The 21,160-nt window shown below is 43.5% G+C and overlaps 1 protein-coding gene and 1 long non-coding RNA gene across 4 annotated transcripts in view; one reads left to right on the top strand and one right to left on the bottom strand.

Annotated features, from left to right (window-relative positions):
- Positions 1 to 7,133: 7,133 nt before the first annotated feature.
- On the bottom strand, positions 7,134 to 8,805 carry LOC108522919 (uncharacterized). The gene is made up of 2 exons (XR_001883642.1): positions 8,716 to 8,805; positions 7,134 to 8,502 (listed from the first exon to the last, which is right to left on the bottom strand). It is a non-coding gene; the product is annotated as an uncharacterized LOC108522919 (long non-coding RNA).
- CCDC93 (CCC complex scaffolding subunit CCDC93) overlaps positions 8,628 to 21,160 on the top strand; it is a 94,295-nt gene continuing 81,762 nt past the window's right edge. For all 3 annotated transcript variants that reach the window (XM_017863369.1, XM_017863371.1, XM_017863372.1), the window contains exons 1-3: positions 8,628 to 8,841; positions 14,170 to 14,283; positions 15,699 to 15,793. In XM_017863369.1, the coding sequence (XP_017718858.1) occupies positions 8,800 to 8,841; positions 14,170 to 14,283; positions 15,699 to 15,793 (251 nt within the window). In that variant the 5' untranslated portion in view covers positions 8,628 to 8,799. The remainder of the gene's footprint in view (positions 8,842 to 14,169; positions 14,284 to 15,698; positions 15,794 to 21,160) is intronic.

A 21,160-nucleotide genomic window follows, 5' to 3' on the forward strand; every position in this document is an offset into this window, starting at 1 on the left:
TTTTTTTTTTTTGGTACCATTGGAGTGGGTAAGAATTTCTAGAACTCTAATGAAGAAACTGATGGGTTTGTGAAACTGCTATCCGAGATTAAACAGAACAAAAATGTATTACATGACACTGAATGAACTGACAAGAAGGAATAATGGGGCTTAATGGTGTTTTAAAACAGAAATATTTCTGATTCTTTTAATGTTTCATTATCCAGATTTAAGGGAACATTTTTTTTCTTTTAAACTAGCTATAACTTATAGCAATTTGCTAATGCATACTTTCGTAAACAAAAATGGAAACATTTGCTTTTGTTCCTTACCTGATCCCTCCAAAACTCAGGAAATAATTCATGGGTATTCTTATTTTTGTTTATGATGATATGGTTATTTGCATATATTCAACAAGAGTCTATTCTCTTTAACATGATACAACTGAAAACATTGACTGTATTATCAAGGCTTTGACTGGAATGTCATATTTGAAAACATGCATACAATGTCTGGCTTTAAGGGCAAAGTCTGATGTCTGCATTGGTTTGACTTCCTAGCATCGAGAGGTTTTAAGAAGTCCAGTCTGAGGTTTCTTGTCAAAATTATCAGCAAAGCAAATTTAAAAGGAACCTATATGGTTATTCTTGCTGTACTTACACAGATAATTAGGCCAAGTCTGAGACTAAACTTATTTTACAAACAAATTGGTGTTACTGTGATTATTTTTAGTAGAAGTGGAGGTGACAATAGAGAGAGAAATTATGTTTCAGAAGAAAACCATAGTACACATGTTAGATCGTAGCCCTGTTCATTGTTTTCAAGTTTTTATTATTTATTTAGGATTGGATCTTCAATTCCTCTAGTTTACTTCAATATCTGGCTACAACTCTCCAACCAAGAACAAAAACTGCTAAGCTGGACAATTTGACATAAGTTTCAGGGATAAAGTCTCATGCCTGCTATGTTGAGCACATGGAGAGCTCACCAGAATGCCCAATGCCACAACCCAAGGAGGGAATCATGGGAACCCTGGTTTATAGTCAGTGGGCCAGAAGCTGAGGTCAAAATCTGAGTTTGTAATTGGCATGGGAAATGGGGTCAGTTTCCTAGGACTGAGCCCTCACCTATCATGAGCTCTCAACCCAACTTTACCTGGCTGTCTCCAGGTAAGTAGGATCAGAATAGCAGGACGCTTAGCTGGTGTTTGCTGCAGAGTTGCTTGGTTGGCATGTGGAGAAAACCCCCCACACATCTGGTGCCAGAAGTACTGTGTGATTGTGAGTAGAGAGTGGGGAAACATACTTAGGGTTTTCCCATATGTATATCCATGCAAATATATGTGTGAATCTTAGTATAATTCTTTTCATCTTATTTGATTTCAAGATAATGAAAGTTGTATTCTTATTGCTATTTATTAATAGGAATTCTGATTAATCCAGAAAACAGTATTTTTTGGTCTCTCTTCTAAAGTAATTTTCATTTTCTCTCATCTAGTTTTCACATGAAAGCTGGATGGAACTATAATACAAAGGATAATGTTATGTAAATGCAATCTATTTGGAAGTGAAATTCCTGAGTCAATTGTTTCCTTTCATTTCTAGACAGTGTAAGGGTAGTACTTGAGTTGGTGGTGTTAACCCCCTCCCCAAAACATGAAAGGTAATAGGGATCCTATGTGGGCAGTCCTGCCACTGGAGACATTTGAAACTCAAATTCCATTTCTATACATCAAAGGCTAAATCACACTAGTGGTAAAACTAACATGTTTACAAAACAAATTTTGATTTAAACAAACCAACAAAACTCCCTCTGATTGCTCTCATTGCACTTAGGTAAAATCCAGTCCCCTCCTGGTGGTCCCCAAGGTCCTGATTGGACAAGGCCATCCAGTGGCACCTAGCGTTCCTGCTCCAACCCCTCAGGTGCAAGCTCCTCCCTATTCATGGACCCCTCTCTGTTGGAAGCCCTTATCCCACTTCAGGTCTAACCCTGTTTCATCTCAACTCTTACATGTTGTGTCCCTGGAGAAACTTTCATTAACTTCCCACTCAAAACTGTTCCTCCTCTTCCTCTTTTTCATCCCACTTTTCAACTCATTATTAAAGGCACTTGTTTCAACATGCAACGTGTCATTTGTGCTGTGATGATTGGTTGACTGTGTATGTTCATCTCAGAGCTCTATTTTGTTTCTTCTCTGTATCCAGTGTTTTTCAGACAGAGGGTTGGGCGTGCTTATGGCATCTGGGGGAACAATTCTTCATGCAGTTTATTAGGTTATGCATGATAATGATGCTTAACAAACAACCCCCAAACCTCATTGGTCATAGCAAGCACTGATGTCTCACTCATGGGCTTGGTGCTCAGCTGGGCTTGGGGCTCAGGTCTGCTCTGCTCTCTCACTGGTGTTTCCTGTTTGAGGGCCCAGGTGGATGGAGGTATGGTTGCCTGAGTATGTGTTCTGCTGGTGAATGACACGAGCATAGGAGAGTGAGGGAACACAGAATGGTTCTTAACATCTCACCCAGAACTGGCACAATCGCCTATCTGCTCACATTTCTCTGGTCAAAGAAATTTTTATGACCTAAAATCAATGCAGGAAGTTTGATGTCTTTAACAACTGGGTGCTAAATGTCGGTAATACTTCTGCTGTGGTCTGAATGTTTGGGTTACCCCAAAATCTATATGTGGAAATCCTGACTTCCACAAGATGATAGTATTAGAAGATGGGAGGTGATTAGGGTTCTACCATAATGAATGGGATCGTGCTCTTATAAAAGAGGCCTTACAGAGGCTCCTTACCCTTCTACCATGTGAGGTGACAATGTACATCCATGAGAAATGGGACCTCACCAGACATTACGTTTGGTAGTGCCTTGACTTTGGACTTCCCAGCCTCCAGAAGTGAGGAAAATAAATTTTTGTAGTTTACAAGCCACTCTACAGTATTTTGTTATAGCAGCCTGAAGAGACTAAGACAATCTCCCACGCTCTGTGAAAACTCCAAACTGCTCCTTGGTCCTGAATCTCTACCCTCACCCACATTGAGAGCCCTTCTCTGTGCCTGGCCACAAGAGGCATAGAATGAATATTTGGTGAAAAATTAACTTTGCCAAATTGCCCTCCAAGAAATGTTGTAAAACCTTACTGACTAGGGAATGCTACTGGCATTTGTTTAATGTCCTTTAAACATAATTATTTTTTCCATGCAAAATGATACCATATTTTAACCTTTTAGAATAAGGCTGAGTTTTTTATTTCAGACAATTAGTGACAATTTCTTTTAGAAATTCTCTATTCAAGTCTTATGCTCATTTTTTCTATTAAATTTTTCTTCCTCATTTGGAAGAATTCTTGTCATAGGTAACAAATATGTTTCCAGTTTGCCTTTTAAATGTTGTAATAATTTTTTGGCAGGCAGACATTGTTAACATTTATATAGCCTCATCTCTCACTGTTTTTGTTCATGGCCTGCTGAAGCACACATTTTCACTACATCAAATGAACAGACCATAATGTACTTAACCAATCCCTTATTATGGGCTATTTACTAAGTTTATAGGTTTTTTTTCTTGTCAGTAACATTGTGATGAAGATCTTATATAAGCCCTAAAAGTAGAAGTATCGTATCAAAGGATATTTTTTAAGTTCTTAATATATTTTGTCAAATTACTATTGAAATTTTACTTCCTAGACCCTATACCTCAGTTCCCCCAAACCCCAGGACTCACATCCCAGACATTCCTTCATCCAAAGACCCACACCCCAGATCCTCACACCCCAGGCCCTGCTGCTGAAATCCTTACTGGTCAGCCTTGTGCTGAAACAAGCAAGGAGAGGACTGACAGCAGGACTGAAAGGGTCATGGGAGACTGTCCAGAACACCTCAGATGCTCCTTCTGCCAGCAATGCTTTCCCCTGAGATCATTCTATGGCACTCTTCTGGGATTTAGGTCTCCTCTCAAATGGCACTGCAAAGCCTAATCCTGGCCCCTTCATCTAAAAGTGACTCTGACTCTAGCTATTCTTTACTGCATTACACTGTTTGTTGTGGTTGTTGTTGTTGTCATTGTTGTTTGTTTGTTTAATTGTAGAGACAGGTTTTTGCCATGTTTCCCAGGCTGGTCTCGAACTCCTGGGCTCAAGCAATCTGCCTGCCTCAGCCTCCCAAACTGCTGGGATTACAAGTGTGAGCCACCACACCCAAACTACACTGGCTTTCCCCCCTTTAATAGCACCTATTTCTACCTGATGTTCTCTTATTAATTATGTGTTTAATTTCTGTCCATAATTATCTTGTTTGGTGTGTTGACTGCAGTATCTCCAGCACCAGGAACAGTTTCTGACACAGAGAAACTCTTCTTAAATTGACTGCTCATTGGAATCACCTGTGAAGGTTTGACAGTTCCCATTACCCACCCCCCACCACAGGAAAGAGTTGTTTAGTTATTAACTTTACTGACAAATGGAAAGATTATTTTTCTCCAGGAGATAGAGAATGTAGCAGATATTCTCAAGCATGTTTATTTACTACTGTGTAGTTGGGCCCTTGCTGAATCCTTTTTAATGTAGCTAATAGAGTGTGGTTGTACAAACTATGAAAGTTATTGAAAATCTTTGATAAAACTCTCATTTTGGGGGGAAAAATGTATTGGAAGAACTCATCCAAGTGTGTGTGTGCACATGCTGTGTTTTTCTAACCTTCAGTCCAGAAGTAGAAGGGGTTTAACTCTGCTTGCACTGCCTGTGCCTCCATTATTTTACTGTAGAAATGTGAAATGCTAAATATAGGATGGAGCATTATACAATTGTACTGCCTAAGAATAGACCAGCATGCCATTAAGACTTTTTAGGAAGAACTCATTTAACCTAAGAGCTCTTTGTTTATGGATTTTGAATTTTGTATACCACTGTGATCTATAAAGCAACAAACCCATAGTGAAGTCACTATTCACTACTGTGTTGTATATAAAACAATATGTTCCAAGGCAAAAAATTCAATATTCATGCCTCTCCCTAACCCAATTAAATCAGAATTGCTAAGGGTGGAATCCAGGTGATTCCAATGTGCAGCCAAGTTTGAGAGCTACTGACGTAGAAGAAACTCAGCAATATTTGTTGGATGGATGGATGGATGGATGGATGGATGGATGGATGGATGGTTGGATGGATAAGCAAAAGAACATGGGGAATGAGAAATTTGGGGCTTTGGTCCCAGCACTCCCTCTATTGTGCTGTGTGACCTAGCTGTGTCACTCTACTTTACTGAACACCGATTGTTGCACTACATGTAGAAGGAATGAGAGAAGCCTGGAGACAGAATAATTGAGGCTTTATAGAAGACTTCCTCCAGAACAAAGCTAAGCCTAACAGGAAGCTCTTTACTATGTGTATTAGGCCATTCTCACATTGCTATAAAGAAATACCTGAGACTGGGTAATTTATAAAGAAGAGGTTTAATTAACTTGCAGTTCTACAGACTTTACAGAAAGCATGGCACCAGCATCTGGCTGGCCTCTGGGGAGGCTTTAGGAAGCTTAAACACTCATGGTGGAAGGTGAAAGGAGAGCAGGCACGTCACATGGTGAAAGCAGGAGCTAGAGAGAGAGGGTAAGGTGCCACACTTTTAAACAGCCAGATCTCATGATGAGTGACTCACTATCATGAAGACAGCACCAAGGGGTTGGTGCTAAACCATTCATGAGAAATCCACCCCAATGATCCAATCACCTCTCACCAGGCCCCACCTCCAACACTGGGGATTACATTTTGACATGAGATCTGGGTGGGGCAAATATCCAAACTATATCACTGTGGTACCTCTTTACCCAGGAACTGGAAAGTATTTGTGAGGCTCCAAAGAATCTTGCAATTAGAAGAACATCACACGACTCTGTACTCGGTGTACAGAAGAGAGACAGAATGACTGATTTCTAGTCCTCAGGTATCACACTAGGGAGACACAAGCTGTGAGGGTACCTGGAGTGAAGGGAAAGGGAGAGAGATGGATTTATCTGAGAGATTCCTCACAAGCCTCCTTCTCTGCATTGGCTGTTAAAGGTCTTCAAGACTGTGAAGAGTTCCTGTCCTCAAATATGGGCTACTCAAACTTTCTTTTCTTTTTTCTTAAGAGACAGTGTCTTTCCATATTGCCCAGGCTGAAGTGCAGTGGCTATTCACGGTTGTGATCCCACTACTGATCAGCACAGAAGTTTTAACCTGCTCTGTTTCTGACCTGGGCCAGTTCACCACTCCTTAGGCAACCTGGTTCCCTGGAGGTCACTGTACTGATGCCAGACTTAGTGCAGATATCTGATTGGCATAGCTTACTAAAGCCCAGAACTCTTGAGCTCAAGCAATTTTCCTGCCTCAGCCTCCCAAGTTGCTGGGGCAACAAGCAGGTGCCACCTAGCCCTGTTCAAACTTTCTTGACTGATATCATGGCTGTTTTGCTGAGATTTTTTTTTTTTTTTAAGCATGCCCCATGCCCCTCAACTCTGTTACTGTCACCCTATACCTATTGTAACAACATAGGACAGTGTCTTTTCTTTCTTTTTTTTGAGACGGAGTTTCGCTCTTGTTGCCCAGGCTGGAGTGCAGTGGTACAATCTCAGCTCACTGCAACCTCTGCCTCCCAGGTTCAAGTGATTCTCTTGCCTCAGCCTCCCGAGTAGCTGGGATTACAGGCATGCGCCACCACGCCCGGCTAATTTTGTGTTTTTGTAGAGACAGCATTTCTCCATGTTGGTCAGGCTGGTCTCCAACTCCCAACCTCAGGTGATCCGCCCGCCTGGGCCTTTCAAAGTGCTGGGATTACAGGCATGAGCCACCACGCTTGGGAAGGACAGTTTTTTACTGAGGAAATTAGCTACTCGTCCTTATTTAAAACATTGCAGAAGTATTATAACAGGAAACTCAGGGTGTGGCCTGAGTCCTGTTATTCTCCAGGCCCTAGTCTCCAGGCTGCTATTATATACAGCTGTTTAGGCTTGCCTGCTATATGAGATCTTACTACCTGTTCCTAGGCATCAGTACCTGTCTGGTCACTCAACAGTGGCCACAAATGATTGTCACTCTCCATGCCCCAACAACCTATACCATTTCAGTGAAGGACGGTTTTGAAACTACAAAAACAACACATTTGGGAAGTTATGAGAGTAGAAATTGAGGTTTATTGGCTTTACAAAGCATAAGAGCAAGATATACCACACAGGAGGGTTCCCATCTCAATACCTTAACTTGCATATTCACATTATTCAAATTATTGGGGACCAGGGGTTGGGGATGGTGCACAGTTTTGAGTAATATTTGCTAGTTATATTTAAGAACAAAATGGCGTCCTTAGGGCACTTCCAACTACTTGTGAGCTCTGGATCCAGACAAACCGCTGGCTATCAGGATAAACTCCAGGAGGAGTACAAAAGGTGCAAAAATAAAATAAAATTAAAATAAAATAGAAAACATCACTGCATATATATACACACACATATACATATATATACACATGTATATATACACACATACATATATATAATTTTTAGACAGGGTCTTGCTCTGTCACCCAGGCTAGAGTGCAGTGGTGTTATCATAGCTCATTGCAACCTCAACCTTCCTGGCTCAAGCAATTCTCCCACCTCAGCCTACCGGCTAGCTGGGACCACTGGTACCGGGCTAATTTTCTTATTTTTTTGTAGAGACGGAGGTCTCACTATGTTGCCCAGGTTGGTCTCCAATTCCTGGGTTCAAGTGATCCTCCTGCCTCGACCGCCAAAGTACTGGGATTACACGCATGTGTCACCGCGCCTGCCTACTCTTTTAAACATGCTAGGGATGCAAAGAAGGGAGGAAAGCAAACACAAAACCTTTTTGATCTCAAGGAGCTAAGTGTCTGACACTTCCGATCCCACACACATACACAGAGGGAAGGATCTCTTCTACAGCAAAAGTTTTCACGGAAGTCATCTCTTTCCTCACCGCTTGAAAGAAACAAAAAGCCAAGAAGCCGTTATGGAGCGGGTGTGGGGGCCTGTGACCTTTTGTCTAGTTGCCATCCTCCGGGACCGACAAGGGGTACACCAAATAAGGGACGCGGCGGCTAAAATGACGTGAACACAGGAGTCCGCTGTCTCTGAGATGTCATTCCTCCAGGAAGACCCAGAAACCGTGAATGGGGCGGGGTGGTGGGCAATATCTAAAGCGAGGTTTCCTGGGAACGCGATGCCACTGGCCAGGACGCTGGAGAGGACAGCCGGCATGAAGAATTCCTTCTCAAGGGGTCCGTTCCTGGACTGTATATGGAGAAGTCTGTCCAAGCGTGAGTTTCTAAGGGCTAGAGCTGGGCGTGCATTCAGAATCCTCAAGTTCATCTGTACTTGGACTCTGACCCTGTAGCTAGGGAGTTTCCGAAGTCTGATTCACGGAGGAGACAGGACCCACTTGGGGCATCCGATGCCAGCGAGAAGCGAAGGGAGCCGAAATGCAAAATGTCCTCAAGATGCAGGAGGAGCACCTCTCAAGCAGCGCCTGGGAGAAAACTTCAGAGAATCGGCGCGAAGATCCAGCACAACCCCAGAACCCGCAGCCCAGCCCACTGCTCCCCGGGCTGTTGTGGCGCAGGCGCAGTGGCGCCGCGCTCCGGCCCCCAGCGCGCATGCTCTGTCCGGCTGCGGCGCTCCCGGCCGGCGGCGGCGGCGGCGGCAGCGGCGGCGGCGGAGGAAGTTTCCGCTTTGCACTTACCCCGGTAGCAGCTCCGCGACAGGGACAGCTTCCTCCGGACGCTTGGCGGGCTTCGCTCTCGCCTTACGACAGCCCGGTCGGATCATGGGGTTGCCCAAGGGGCCGGAGGGCCAGGGTCTCCCGGAGGTAAGAACGCCTCCTCCTTCCCTGACACGTCGGGGTTCCTGCTAAGAGAGGGCCAAGCCGCGAGGCGGCTGGCTGAGCGGGCCCTGGGTACGTTAGGGGCGCCCCGCCCCCTTCCTCAGGTGTATCCACTTCGGGGAAGCGCCGACCCTCTTCTTGGAGGCGGGGAGCGGGTGTCCCTGCATGGGCAGGGAGCAGCGGGCGGGTAGGGACAAACTTAAGCTGCTCCCGGGTCTCTTGGGGCGGAGGTGGCCTTCCCAGCCCGACACCTTCCCTGACGCAGCCCCAAGCGCCGGGGGACCCTGGGCTCCCACCTTTCCCCCTGTCCGAGACAGGCTCCCCAACCACGAGCTGCAGGGCTAGCCCCGAGGGCCGAGGCTGCTGGGCGCTGGAGTCACGAGACCGCTCTCCGAGGCGGTCCGAGCTCGGGTGGTGCGAAGGGCGGTGACCTTGGGACGCCTACCACCACCCCGCAGGGTCCCGGCGGCCAGCGCCACCCGCCTTGCTGTCGGGAGGGAATGCTACCCTCCTTGAATTGACCCGGACCGGGGCGGCGAGAGGAAGTTTGGGAGACTTGCGCGCACCAGGGAGGTGTCCCGCTGGGTCATCGCGCCTGGGCGTTCAGAGTGGGACGCACTCCTGGGGTGCTGTGTGGCGGGGGACCGAGCTCTGGGCGGAAACATTGCAGCTTCTCCAGAAGAGGGCGGGGTTCTTTTCCAGAGGTGTTTGTTAAGTACTCACTTAGTGCTAGGGAGAGGGTCAGGAGTGGTTTCCGGATTTCCACGCTTGCGGGGAACACAGGGAAAGTGTATTCATTTTCTTTTGGCTGCAAATATCACTTAGCATCTCATAGGTAGTTTGCATCTGTCGTCCCTTTCGGTTGATTTTACTCAAAGGCTAGTCTAGTTTACTGGATTCTGGAGAGAAATGGAATCCACGCCGCACCGCTGCCTTTTTCCTAAGGTTCTGGAGCAGGCATTGGGCAGAGTGACTGTTTGCTTGACCTGGTGAGTCTAGTCCCTTCACTCTTACATGCCTGTGACCAATCTTCCTCCTCTGTACTCCTCCCAAATCCTCAATTCTTTCTTATCACAAGTGTCCACTAATTGAGGGATCGCTGTGTTCTGTGTCCAGAAGCTGGGAATATAGTGATGAAAGGACAGATTTGTCTGTCAGTGTGTGCTCCCAGAATGCAAGTCCATTTCGTTGTTTTAAGTAAACCTAACAAGCATAATGTTGTCAAAACCCCTGTATTAGCTAAAACCTTACATGCACGTTGCTTTGATGGGACCCAGGATAGTGAACAATAGGATTTGTACTGTGACATTTGAAGTTTTCTTTTTTGCCACTTCTTTATTGTAGACTCTCATCAAGTTTTTGCCTGGCCTTTTGTCGTTGACTCCTATGTAGCCTCCCACGTTCTACTTTAAATCCCTCCAGCCCAGTGTTCCGCAGTACTATCAGTGGAGGTCTTTCTAGGGAAAAATAAATAAATAAATAAAAAGCAACCTGCCGCTGTGCGTCCTTTGTTTAAACTTTCACTGACTGCTAGGAGGCCAGGTTTGATTCATCATTGTTTTCCAAGACCCTGACACAGTTCCGGGCAATTAAGAGGTCAGGGTGAATATAATCAAATTATTATCATACAGTTCAGAAGCTAGTAAATATAAATATGGATAGTCTGTGTTATTAGGCTGTCACTAGACCAGTTAATTCATTAAATTCGTTTTTTCTTTTTTCTGAGACAGAGCCTCACTCTGTCACTGAGGCTGGAGTGCAATGGCGTGAGCTCAGTTCATTGCAACCTCTGTCTCCCAGGTTCAAGCAATTCTTGTGCCTCAGCCTCCCCAGTAGCTGGGATTACAGATGTGAGCCACTGCCCGGCTCAAATTCATTCTTTTTAACCCTTTACAAAGAAAGCTAGACTGGGCCCTGCCTTCCAGCTTACAACAACTATAGGGGACGGAAGTTGAAAATTTATTGGGCTTGGTGTAAGAGCTCATTGTTGTTCATCTTTGTCAGAAATTTAGTTTTAACAACTGGATGTGTTAACCAGCCTGGTGGATTTTTATTGCTTCAAGAGAGGGTCTTTCATTCCCTGTGGATCAGGCAATGGCTCTTTTCCATTTCATTTCAGTGTTAATCTGCTAAGTGAATTTGGAGTCATACATTCCCATTTAGTGTCTTGTGCCACAATTACTTCACAAATTATATTGCAAAAGTAAACTTCTCCATTCTAGGGGTGAGTGGATGGAAGCATGGGCCCTGCATCTGTAGTGGGGTGGCCAGTGGGTGCCCATTAGATAGGTGTTGAGGCAGTGATGATCCTATTTGTTTGTTTGTTTTTTATTTTTTTGTCCTCTTCTTGTAAGTGTTTTCACAATAAATGATTGAACAAATGAAGTGTTCCTATTTTACACCCCAGAAATTTTAAGAAAGTACTTATATTATCTCATTTTCTTTTTCTGCTCTGTCTTCTTGAACTACAACTACTATTTAGCTTCTCTTCTCTTAGAGTGTTTTCACTTGTAGATGTTTCTCAGCCATCCCAGATTTTTTGCAGAAGGGGAGAGAAGGTGTGAATAATTTATATTACTTAAAATTTTTATGTCCACTAGGAACTAGTGAATGCTGATCTTCAGGATCCTTAATGGACTGGACCAGGGTCATTTCAGAGACGGATGTAGCTCAGTGATGTCGCCTCCCCCACACATTCCTACTCTATTGCAGGGGATGATCAGTCACTTTAATAATTCTGTATTAACTGTATTTTAATATGTATACTCCCTTTCCTGGCAGTTTACACATTAAAATAAACTTGTGTCCATTGTCAGGGATGTGATCACCGAAACATTTTATTAATGCATGACTAGTTTAGGTTCATTTACTTTATGTAAGCGTTAGTAGATCATTCTTTATTTAATAAGTGTGTCCTTTGAGCTTAATGCTGTTTTGGTACAGAGTAGTAAACCCAAGTATATAATATATACTCCTCTCCTTAACCAATCAGTAGTCCAGTTGGAAACACAAGCATGTACATAACACTAGATATCTCACTTAGAAGATGTTGATACTTAGTTATATGTACAGCATAGACTATAAGTAAAATAGAAATGCAGAAGAGAGTGGCCATTTCAGGATAGACTTGTGAGGGATGGCGTTGAATGGGAGCTGGAATTTGAAAGTGATTTCTCAATGGTTAGAGAATATCGTAGCCATGGCCATGTCTTGATTGTTTTCGGGGTAAAGGATGAACCTGAAAAGATAGATTGGTGGCCAAAGATCTGAATGTGAAACCAGACATCTGGAGTTTATCTTATAGGCAGTGTGTGTGGTGCATTGTTGATAAGGCCTGGGAGGGTGAGCTAAAGAGGGATAACATGAAAGCTGTGATTTAGGAAGGGGTGAACAAAACAAAGGAAGAAAGGTGAAGAAGCATTTGTAGGAGTCCTGGAATGAAGTATGAATAAAAGGGAAGGGAAGATAAATGTGAGATGCATAGTAAAGGAAGACTTAACAGGCATTGTTGGGTAAGGGAGGACTCAGATGAGTATGAGCATGTGAACCAGGGTATCTTATTGGTGTTTTATATAGAGAGATGATTTTTAATTTTCTGCAGCAATAGAAGAGAGGATAATAAATAGATCAAGGAGTATTAGAATATTTAGATGGATTTCAGTATTAGATAAAGATCTGGGGTAAAAGGAGGATATAAATTAAAAATTTTCAATCAAAGTACTGATATAGGGCCAGGTGCGATGGCTCATGCCTATAATCCCAGCACTTTGGGAGGCCGAGGCGGGCTGATCATGAGGTCAGAAGATCGAGACTGTCCTGGCTAACACGGTGAAACCTCATCTCTACTAAAAATACAAAAAAAAGAAAAAAAAATTAGCCGGGCGTGATGGCACATGTCTGTAGTTCCAGCTACTCAGGAGGCTGAGGCAGGAGAATCGCTTGAACCCAGGAGGTGGAGGTTCCCTCCTGGAACTGAGTGCGGTGAGCCGAGATCACGCCACTGCACTCCAACCGGGGGGAAAGAGCGAGACTCTGTCTCAAAAAACAAAAAACCAAAACAAAAAACAAATACAAAATACTGATATACATATATTAGATGAATTTATTGTTTTTAAGGCAATCCTATTATGTGGCAATAATCACTCTTTAATATATCTCGGTTGGAAGCCTTTCATATATTTGTTTTCAAGTTCAAAAACAGGGAGGGATACATGTTTGAATTCCCTTCTTCGTTTCTATGCCTCTTGTCAGTAATTTCCGGATGAGTATAACGTTTTTTTGGTTGGTTGGTTGGTTTTTTGGAGACAGAGTCTTGCTCTCTTGCCAAAGCTGGAGTACAATGGCACAGTCTTGCCTTACTGCAACCCACGCCTCCTGGGTTCAAGTGATTCTCGTGCCTCAGCCTCCCGAGTAGCTGGAGTTACAGGTGTGCACTACCATGCTCAGCTAATTTTTTATATTTTTAGTAGAGGTGGGGTTTTGCCATGTTGGCCAGCTGGTCTCAAACTCCTGACCTCAAGTGATAGGCCCCCTCTTGGCCTCCTAAATTGGTGGGATTAGAAGCATTAGCCACTGTGCCCGGTGAAGTATAAAGTTTTTGAGACAGGGTCTTGCTTTGTAGCCCAGGCTGGAGTGCGGTGCTGTGATCTTGGCTCACTGCAACCTCTGACTCTTAGGTTCAAGCGATTCTTGTGCCTCAGCCTCCTGAGTAGCCGGGACTGCAGGCATGGGCTATCAAACCTGGCTAAGTTTTGTATTTTCAGTAGAGATGGCATTATTTACCATGTTGGCCAGGCTGGTCTCGAACTCCTGACCTCAAGTGATCCACCCGCCTCAGCCTCCCAAAATACTGGGATTACAGGTGTGAGCCACCACGCCGGCCCTGAGTCCTAAGTGTAAAGTTTTTTTTTAGAAAACACCATAAAACCTTGTTCCTGTGTGTAAGGAGTCATAATCTATTTGAGAAGACTGTCAGAGTAAGCCATGGGTTAGAGAAAAAGGAAGTATTGTGCTCTAACCTTCCTTTTCCCTGGATTCCTTCAGCATGTGATGAGTAGTGTATACTACCTGGGCATGTGTCTCCCTCAGCTATGAAGATTAACAGCCCATTGAGGACTGGGGCCCATTTGTGACTCCGGCAACACTGTCCACATGCTTCTGTGTGACACTTGCTGAATTTTCAGAGAATCTATTGCAGTGATGTAGCCAATGTAATCTGCTCCTTGGCAATGAGATTGTGGCATCAGGGGATATACCTAGTGTTCCTTTATTCAGGATAGCTTTTACCAGCCACACGTTTACCTTTTGTTTTAGGTGGAAACAAGAGAAGATGAAGAACAAAATGTCAAGTTGACTGAAATTCTGGAGCTCTTGGTTGCAGCTGGGTATTTCAGGGCAAGAATTAAAGGCTTGTCTCCCTTTGACAAGGTAAGGGGAAATCTTTCTAACCATTAGACTATCTTTTGTCAGAATGACATGGTTAATCATGGCAAAGAAAGGAGGAAGAGATGATGTTTTAACTTCCTCCACGTCTGTGTTTCCATTTCTTCCTAATTCAGGTTCATTATGGAAGTGTTCAAACCTCTTTTCAAAGACAGAAATGATGCATCAGTGAATACATCAGTTCCTTTTCTGTGCACAAAGCTTTAGGAAATGCAGAGAAGCAAAATTAATAGTTCCTTCTTTCAAGGAATTTAAAGTTCGTGTGGGGATTATCAGACTTATGGAAAATAAAATAATCAGAGTTAATAATGAGCTATCCCAAGTCAGTGTGCTCACAGACAGTTGTCAGATATTCTGTGGATGGTAAATGCTCTGATTTAGGACGAGAGAGCGATCACTATGTGAAGAAACCTTTTAATTCAGCAGAACCTTGAATGATGATGCACAGATCATAGTAATAGGTGTTGAGGACACAAAGAAAAAACAAAGGCACGGTTCTCAAAGAGCCCAATTTCTGTAGAGTAGGGATGTGAGACAAGTAAATCAACATGCACAGAATAAATGGCATGATGCAGAAAAGTGCCACAGTGGACTGTGCACAGAAAGGACGCATTCAAATCACACAGGGCAGGCTGTGGAAGACAGTGCTGAGTGCTCCATGGGGTCACAGTCCCGGCTGTGCATAGCAGAATCACTCTGGGTTATTTTATAATACAGAACCCATGATTCACTCATGGAAATTCTGGTTAGCTAGGTCTGGGCTTGGGTCCTGGAATCTGCATTTTTATTGGGCAACTCATACATGTCTAAAACAGCCAGGGGTAAGATTTACCGTTGTTTTTTTCTAATATCAGACTGTGTCTGAAAAGGATTTTGTTTCACAATGGGTTTTTAGTCTTATTCTCATTTGCATCTCAGAGAATTCTTAAGGGAAAAGTAGGTAGATAATCATCTCAGGTAGATAAGAAAAGTAAGATGTATGGAAACAAAATGTCAGCCTTGCTGCCCATGTGTCTGGTCTATAAAACACAGAATGAATGTCTGTCCTTTTGACTATAAAGAGGGTCTATGTACAGTATGTTCATTTAGTAATAAAAGTCAGCTCCTCAGTCATGCCAGCCACATTTCAACTACTCAGCAGCCATATGTGGCTAGTAGCTACCGTACTAGTCCTTGCAGATAACCGAATATTTCTGTCACTGCAGAAAGTTTTCTGTAACGGTGCCATTTTAGATTAATTATAGTTGATGGGGTAAGGAGGACACATTCTCTCTCTCAAGATACATAATTTTGTATGTTTACTGAGTCTGTTAGAGCTATTTATAATTCACCTACCTTTCACTTCTTTCATTCTCCCCAAACTAAAAAGAGAAAACAAATATTTTCTTTATGTCTTGCAGGTAGTAGGAGGAATGACTTGGTGTATCACCACTTGCAACTTTGATGTAGATGTTGATTTGCTCTTTCAAGAAAACTCTACGATAGGTCAAAAAATGTAAGTTTTTCTATGGAAAACCTAAAGGTGGGGAGAAGGGAAGTAACTTTTGAGTGTCCACTGTGTGCCATAAGTTGGTTGGACACTTTACATAGTTTAACTTTTATTACAATAGGTATTATCCCTGCTTTACAAATGAAACTGAGACTGAAAGAAGCCAAGGTCACACAGCTAGATCAAAGTTTGTAGTGACTACTTAGTTTATCTTTCCAAAGACAGCTAATATGGGTGGAAGTTGGTTAGGAAGAGGAAAGGAGATGCTTTCCTTCCCCATTGCCTCTGTGTAAGGCAGACCCTCACTTTGCCTTGTCTTTGAGAGAAAGCAGCATGGGCTCCTTGCTAGAGATCTCACCTGAGCATACCCTGCCCAGTCTTTTGTAGTGCACCAGCTCACCAGGGGCTTGGCCATTTCATTAAACCATTTGGGATACCTGGTTCTTCTCCCAGCCCTCCAGTGGACCTCTGTGTGACCTTCAGACAGCCACTCCTTCTGTGGGCCTCAGTTCTCTTACCCGTCAGGAGAGATTCCTGACCTCAGATATGCATGATTCTGTGACAGTCTGTTTATTCATTGCTCTGAAGTATTACCCTCTTCCAAGAGAAAACACTTCCAAAAGGAACAAAGATGTCTTATAAATAACATATGAAGCAATAATGGTGGGAAAATGAAGCAAAAGAGGGAAAAAAGTGGGGACCAAAGGCAGAGTTGGAGATAAGACTACCACAGTGATGGATCACAAAATGCTTTGTTTTCCTACAATTGGCCAAAGATTTGCCCCTGTGTTTCTGGCACCCAAGTGGAGGCAGTATCTGTGAGTTACTGAGCATCAGGAATGTTGTAATTTACTTTATACAGCATTTTCCCCTTAAGTTCCTAATTGCCTTTTTTTTTTTTTGGTTGACAAAAGAAGCATATGCCTTTAGCTGTAGCTCAGATCAGCCAGCTTTTTTTTTTTTTTTTTTTTTGAGACAGGGCCTCGCTCTATCACCCATGCTGGAGTGCAGTGCTGTGAACACCACTCACTGCAGCCTCGACTTCCTGGGCTCCAGTGATCCTCTTACCTCAGCCTCCTGTGTAGCTAGAGCCACAGGCATACAACACCATGCCCAGCTAATTTTTAAATTTTTTGTAGGGATGGGGTCTCACCATCTTGTCCAGGCTGGTCTTAAAACTCCTGGGCTCAAGCGATCCTCTCGCCTTGGCCTCCTGGGATTAGAGGTGTGAGCCACCGTGCCTGGCCTATGCTTCTTAATCAGGCTGTTTACTAGCATGAATTCATTGTCTTCTTGAGGATGCTCTTCTCGGAAGCTTCTATCTTTGACCTCATTGCTTCCTATACCTGTGGCACCCTTGATGTGCTGGTATTTCTTTTCATTGCATCGTCTAGTTTTGCCATTTCTTTGATTCCACATGTGCTTTCTTCCTAAATTCCCCTTGAGTTTTCCAGTGGTTGGTAGGCCCCATTTTCATTTCGATATCCTTAGGGGATATGATAGACTACCATCAGTGGCAGCATTCCATTATACTTTTAATAGATAGGGGAACACAGTATTTTTCTATGTCTTCTCAATTCGTTGTCTATATTTCTGAAATCTAAAAGACACTGAAAACTGTTTTTTCTTCTTTTGGAGTTTGGATACAAAGCTTATTTGGAAGCAAAACATGGCCTGAATTGACTGAATTTATAGCTTTATTGATCCACTTATGTGAATATTCATAAGTTTTGCTGAATAAATTTTTTTTATTATAGAGTGTGACTCTAGATTTTCCTGGGTTCTTAATAATATATAATATATACCCCTTAGGTATTCTAAGGAACTAAATCTAAAAATTTCAGAATTCTGAAACACATCTGACTCAAAGGGTTTGGATAAGGGATTGAGGATGTGTTATATTCTCTGGTAAGTGCTTGATGTGTGTTTCTTAAGTGCAGAGCCATGAACTGTAACTGTGGGCAAAGCTGGAGACGGGTTTACGTGACTAAGGACCCACCAGACAGCAGTACACCAGGTAGCTCATTCTTTATTATCTGTAGAAGACATTATAGCCACAGGGTACTGAGTCATCTAAAAATCATGTCAGTTTGGTTTTGGAATGTGTTCTGTTTGGAGTTCTCCCCCCACCATAGAGTTTCTGGTTAGGTGCAGTTTAGACTAAAACCATCCTGTGTTTGCAGTTTTCCAGTATATCTAGTCAATTTAATGGGTGGGCTGGACATAACGTCCAAGGAGCACACTTGCCTGTTGAGGGCATGGTTGCCTCTCAGGCTGTCTTCTTTATGTGCCCCAATTGAAGCCTTGTTCCTTGTCATCCTTCTTTGCTGAGAGTTCCATAAGCTTCTATCCTCTACTTCTATCCTCTTCCGAAGCCCCATTAACAGAGGGTCCTATGGCCGGAGGTCCGTAAATGAGATTTTACATTTATAACTGAGTTCATTTCAACAACAGACATTGTATTGGGCATCTGTGTTCCAAGCACTTGCATGTGTATTTTATTATTTTACCTTCACTGCCACCTTTGAGTAGGGATTATCCCTAGTTTTATGATAGGAGTATTGGACCTGGACCGAGTTACTTGACAGAAGTTTCAGAGTTGGTGGTGGAGCTTGAATTTAGACCCAGGCTTAATTCATTCTCTTTCAAACTGTTTGCAGGGGAGAAGAAAACAGTGCACTGAACACTCTTAAAAACTAAAGGAGTCAAACTAATCACAGCTGGGCGTGTTAAAATCTTAGTCTAGGAAACCTGCCTGGTGACCTCTGTAATTGTCACTTTCTATGATTTTTAGGAAATCTGAGGGATCCACCTTGAGCCACAGGGAGAAGCTGAAAAGGGATTGTTAGATTTCTGGAAGAAGTCTTTCTTTCTTTCTTTCCCTGCCCCCAGCCTGCCTGCATTTTCTTCCATGTCCTCACCTTGGCTGCCAGGACCGCCCAGACTTGGCAGTAATTTCCGAGAGGTGGGTTTAAGAGAGTTGTTAATCCTAGGATGACCTTCTCTCTGGGCCTTTATGAACTGGGTGAGTAGGCTGGCTCTGAAGAGTGGCCAGGAAGAGCCGTGTCTGAAGGCAGGGGTTAGGCTGGATGGTGGTGTGGGTCCCAGCCTCTTGTTTTTAAGCGACCATGGTTCTAGGCAATTGGGAACTCTATGCAAACCAATGTATCTGAAACCACAAGAGGGAGCTCTCCTCTTGCTGAACCAAAATGTAACTAAGGAAAGGCTGTATTGATCACATGCCCCTGTATAGATAGTTAGGACCTGCATTGAGCAAAACCAGGACTGATACTCATTTTCATTTGCTAAGCTTGGAGTTTAGGCAGCAGAACCAGTTGAACACTCATCTCTTCTTACAAGTTTCAAGGAAATTAAATAAGCTATAAAAGTCTGACGGAGATCAAAATGTAAAAAAAGCTTATCAGAGAGAGAGCCTCAGATATGTTGCCAAATGGGTTTGTTGGTGCTTCACTACCAAGCTATCCCATGCGAGTCCCAAGCCGACCTGGACAACCACAGGCTTCCCCTGTAGGGCAGGCAGCACATCTTATGGCAGAAAAGATGCATGTGTCCCAAAGACAGGCTGCCCAGAAGGGAGGGGCACCAGGAGTGGCTGAGAGCTGCATGACAATTTTCTTCATCCTCTCAGGACTTTTGTTTTAAGAGACAGAGTTTCACTCTGTTGCCCAGGCTAGAGTGCTGTGGCATGATCATAGCTCTCTGCACCCTCAAACTCCTAGGCTCAAGTGATCTTCCTGCCTCAGCCTTTTGAGTAGCAGGGACTGTAGGAATGCACCATTATGCCTAGCTAATTTTTAAATTTTTTTATGCAGACAAGGTCTCACTATGTTGCCCAGGCTGGTCTCAAACTCCTGGCCTCAAGTGACCTTCTGCCTTGGCCTTCCAAAGCACTAGGATTACATGCATGAGCTACCATGCCCGGCCCCTCTGAGGACTTTTGAATAAATCCCTCCTCACCCCTGCTTCTGTTGGGGAGGAAGGGTGAGGGGGAAGAGGCAGCAAATATTCTCCTATATGCTTCCCTTCTAGGAGGTAGATACTCCCTCTCTTCTATGAATGTGTGCAGTGAGGGATTAATCTTCCCCCTTCCATATTTTTTTCTGTTAACACATTGGACCTGACATTTGGTCTTATGATCAGTGGGGTGTTACCGTTGTCCTCAGCAGTTTTAACCTTGGTCCCAGCTTGTGAAGCTATTTTCCAGATACCGGACACTGTTTCTTACGTGTTCTTAGTGACCATTCCCTGGGGGACTGCTTCACTTTAGCTCCTAGGTCACCTAGTTACTGTTAATACTAGGACTGAGGGATGAAACCTACTAAGTGAACCACAGATAAGACAGTAATAACTCTCACCCAACCCTGAGTCAGATGTTCATCTTGAGGGTATCTGTCTCCTGGGAAGGATTATTGAACTGTAGAAAGATAAAGGTGGACAAGACTTCTTTGAACAAGAAACACTTTTGGGAGACCCAAAACTTGTTGGATTTGAAGCACCTAGTAAGTTCTAAGTGACCCTTGTTTACCTGGACCTTTGTCTATTACAGCCTAGTGCTATACTTGTTTATAAGGCCACAGTAGCTGCTGTGACTGGCTAAGATTTTTTTTTAAAGGATCTTGTGTGGCAATATAACCTATTCATGTAGGCTGATCCAGAAGCTCCTATTTCTCCAAATGGCCACAAGACCATGCCTGGTGACTGCTTCTCAGTGTTCCCAGGCTACATACCATGGCTTTGGGGTCAGGCACACCACTGAATAGTATCTTTTTTCTCCCCTTGAGTCCGATCCAATTAAGATAGTATAAGAAACAGGAATCACATAGCTAGAGATGAAATGCCTACTGATGAAAGAAGGATATTTCAAGCTGCAATAAAACAGACTTGCATACAAATCCCTCCACCACTGCTGCCATAAACTGTCCTGCCCCAGCTCAGACTGAGCTGAGAAACCTCCCTAGCAGGAGAGGATGCTTACCTCCTGACCTGCAGAGAAGAAAACTCTGAGGCCCCAGGAAGCCTGGTTCCTCTCTTCTCAGTCCCACCTTGTGGTCTTCTATAGGAGGAAGACTGAGGCGAGGTGTTGGAGAAAGGTCAGTGTCCCTCATGAGATGCAGAAAATCTCTCTTCTGTATGGAAATAAGAGTGAGGATATACAGTTCCCTCAACTCTAGGATTTATTTTAGAGTATCAAAAAATTAAAGGCTACTATTTATTTTAAAATATTTTGTACCAGAGAACTCCAAATCTCTTTTGGAAATGGGGCTCCATGTTTCATGTTAATATTCTGGGTACCTAGTGTAAGGTCTGGTAATTATTGCCTGAATGATATTTAGAATATTTTTTTCAAACTTT

The sequence above is a fragment of the Rhinopithecus bieti genome, unplaced genomic scaffold (genome assembly GCF_001698545.2).
Source record: "Rhinopithecus bieti isolate Rb0 unplaced genomic scaffold, ASM169854v2 scaffold_70608, whole genome shotgun sequence".
Taxonomy (NCBI): domain Eukaryota; kingdom Metazoa; phylum Chordata; class Mammalia; order Primates; family Cercopithecidae; genus Rhinopithecus; species Rhinopithecus bieti.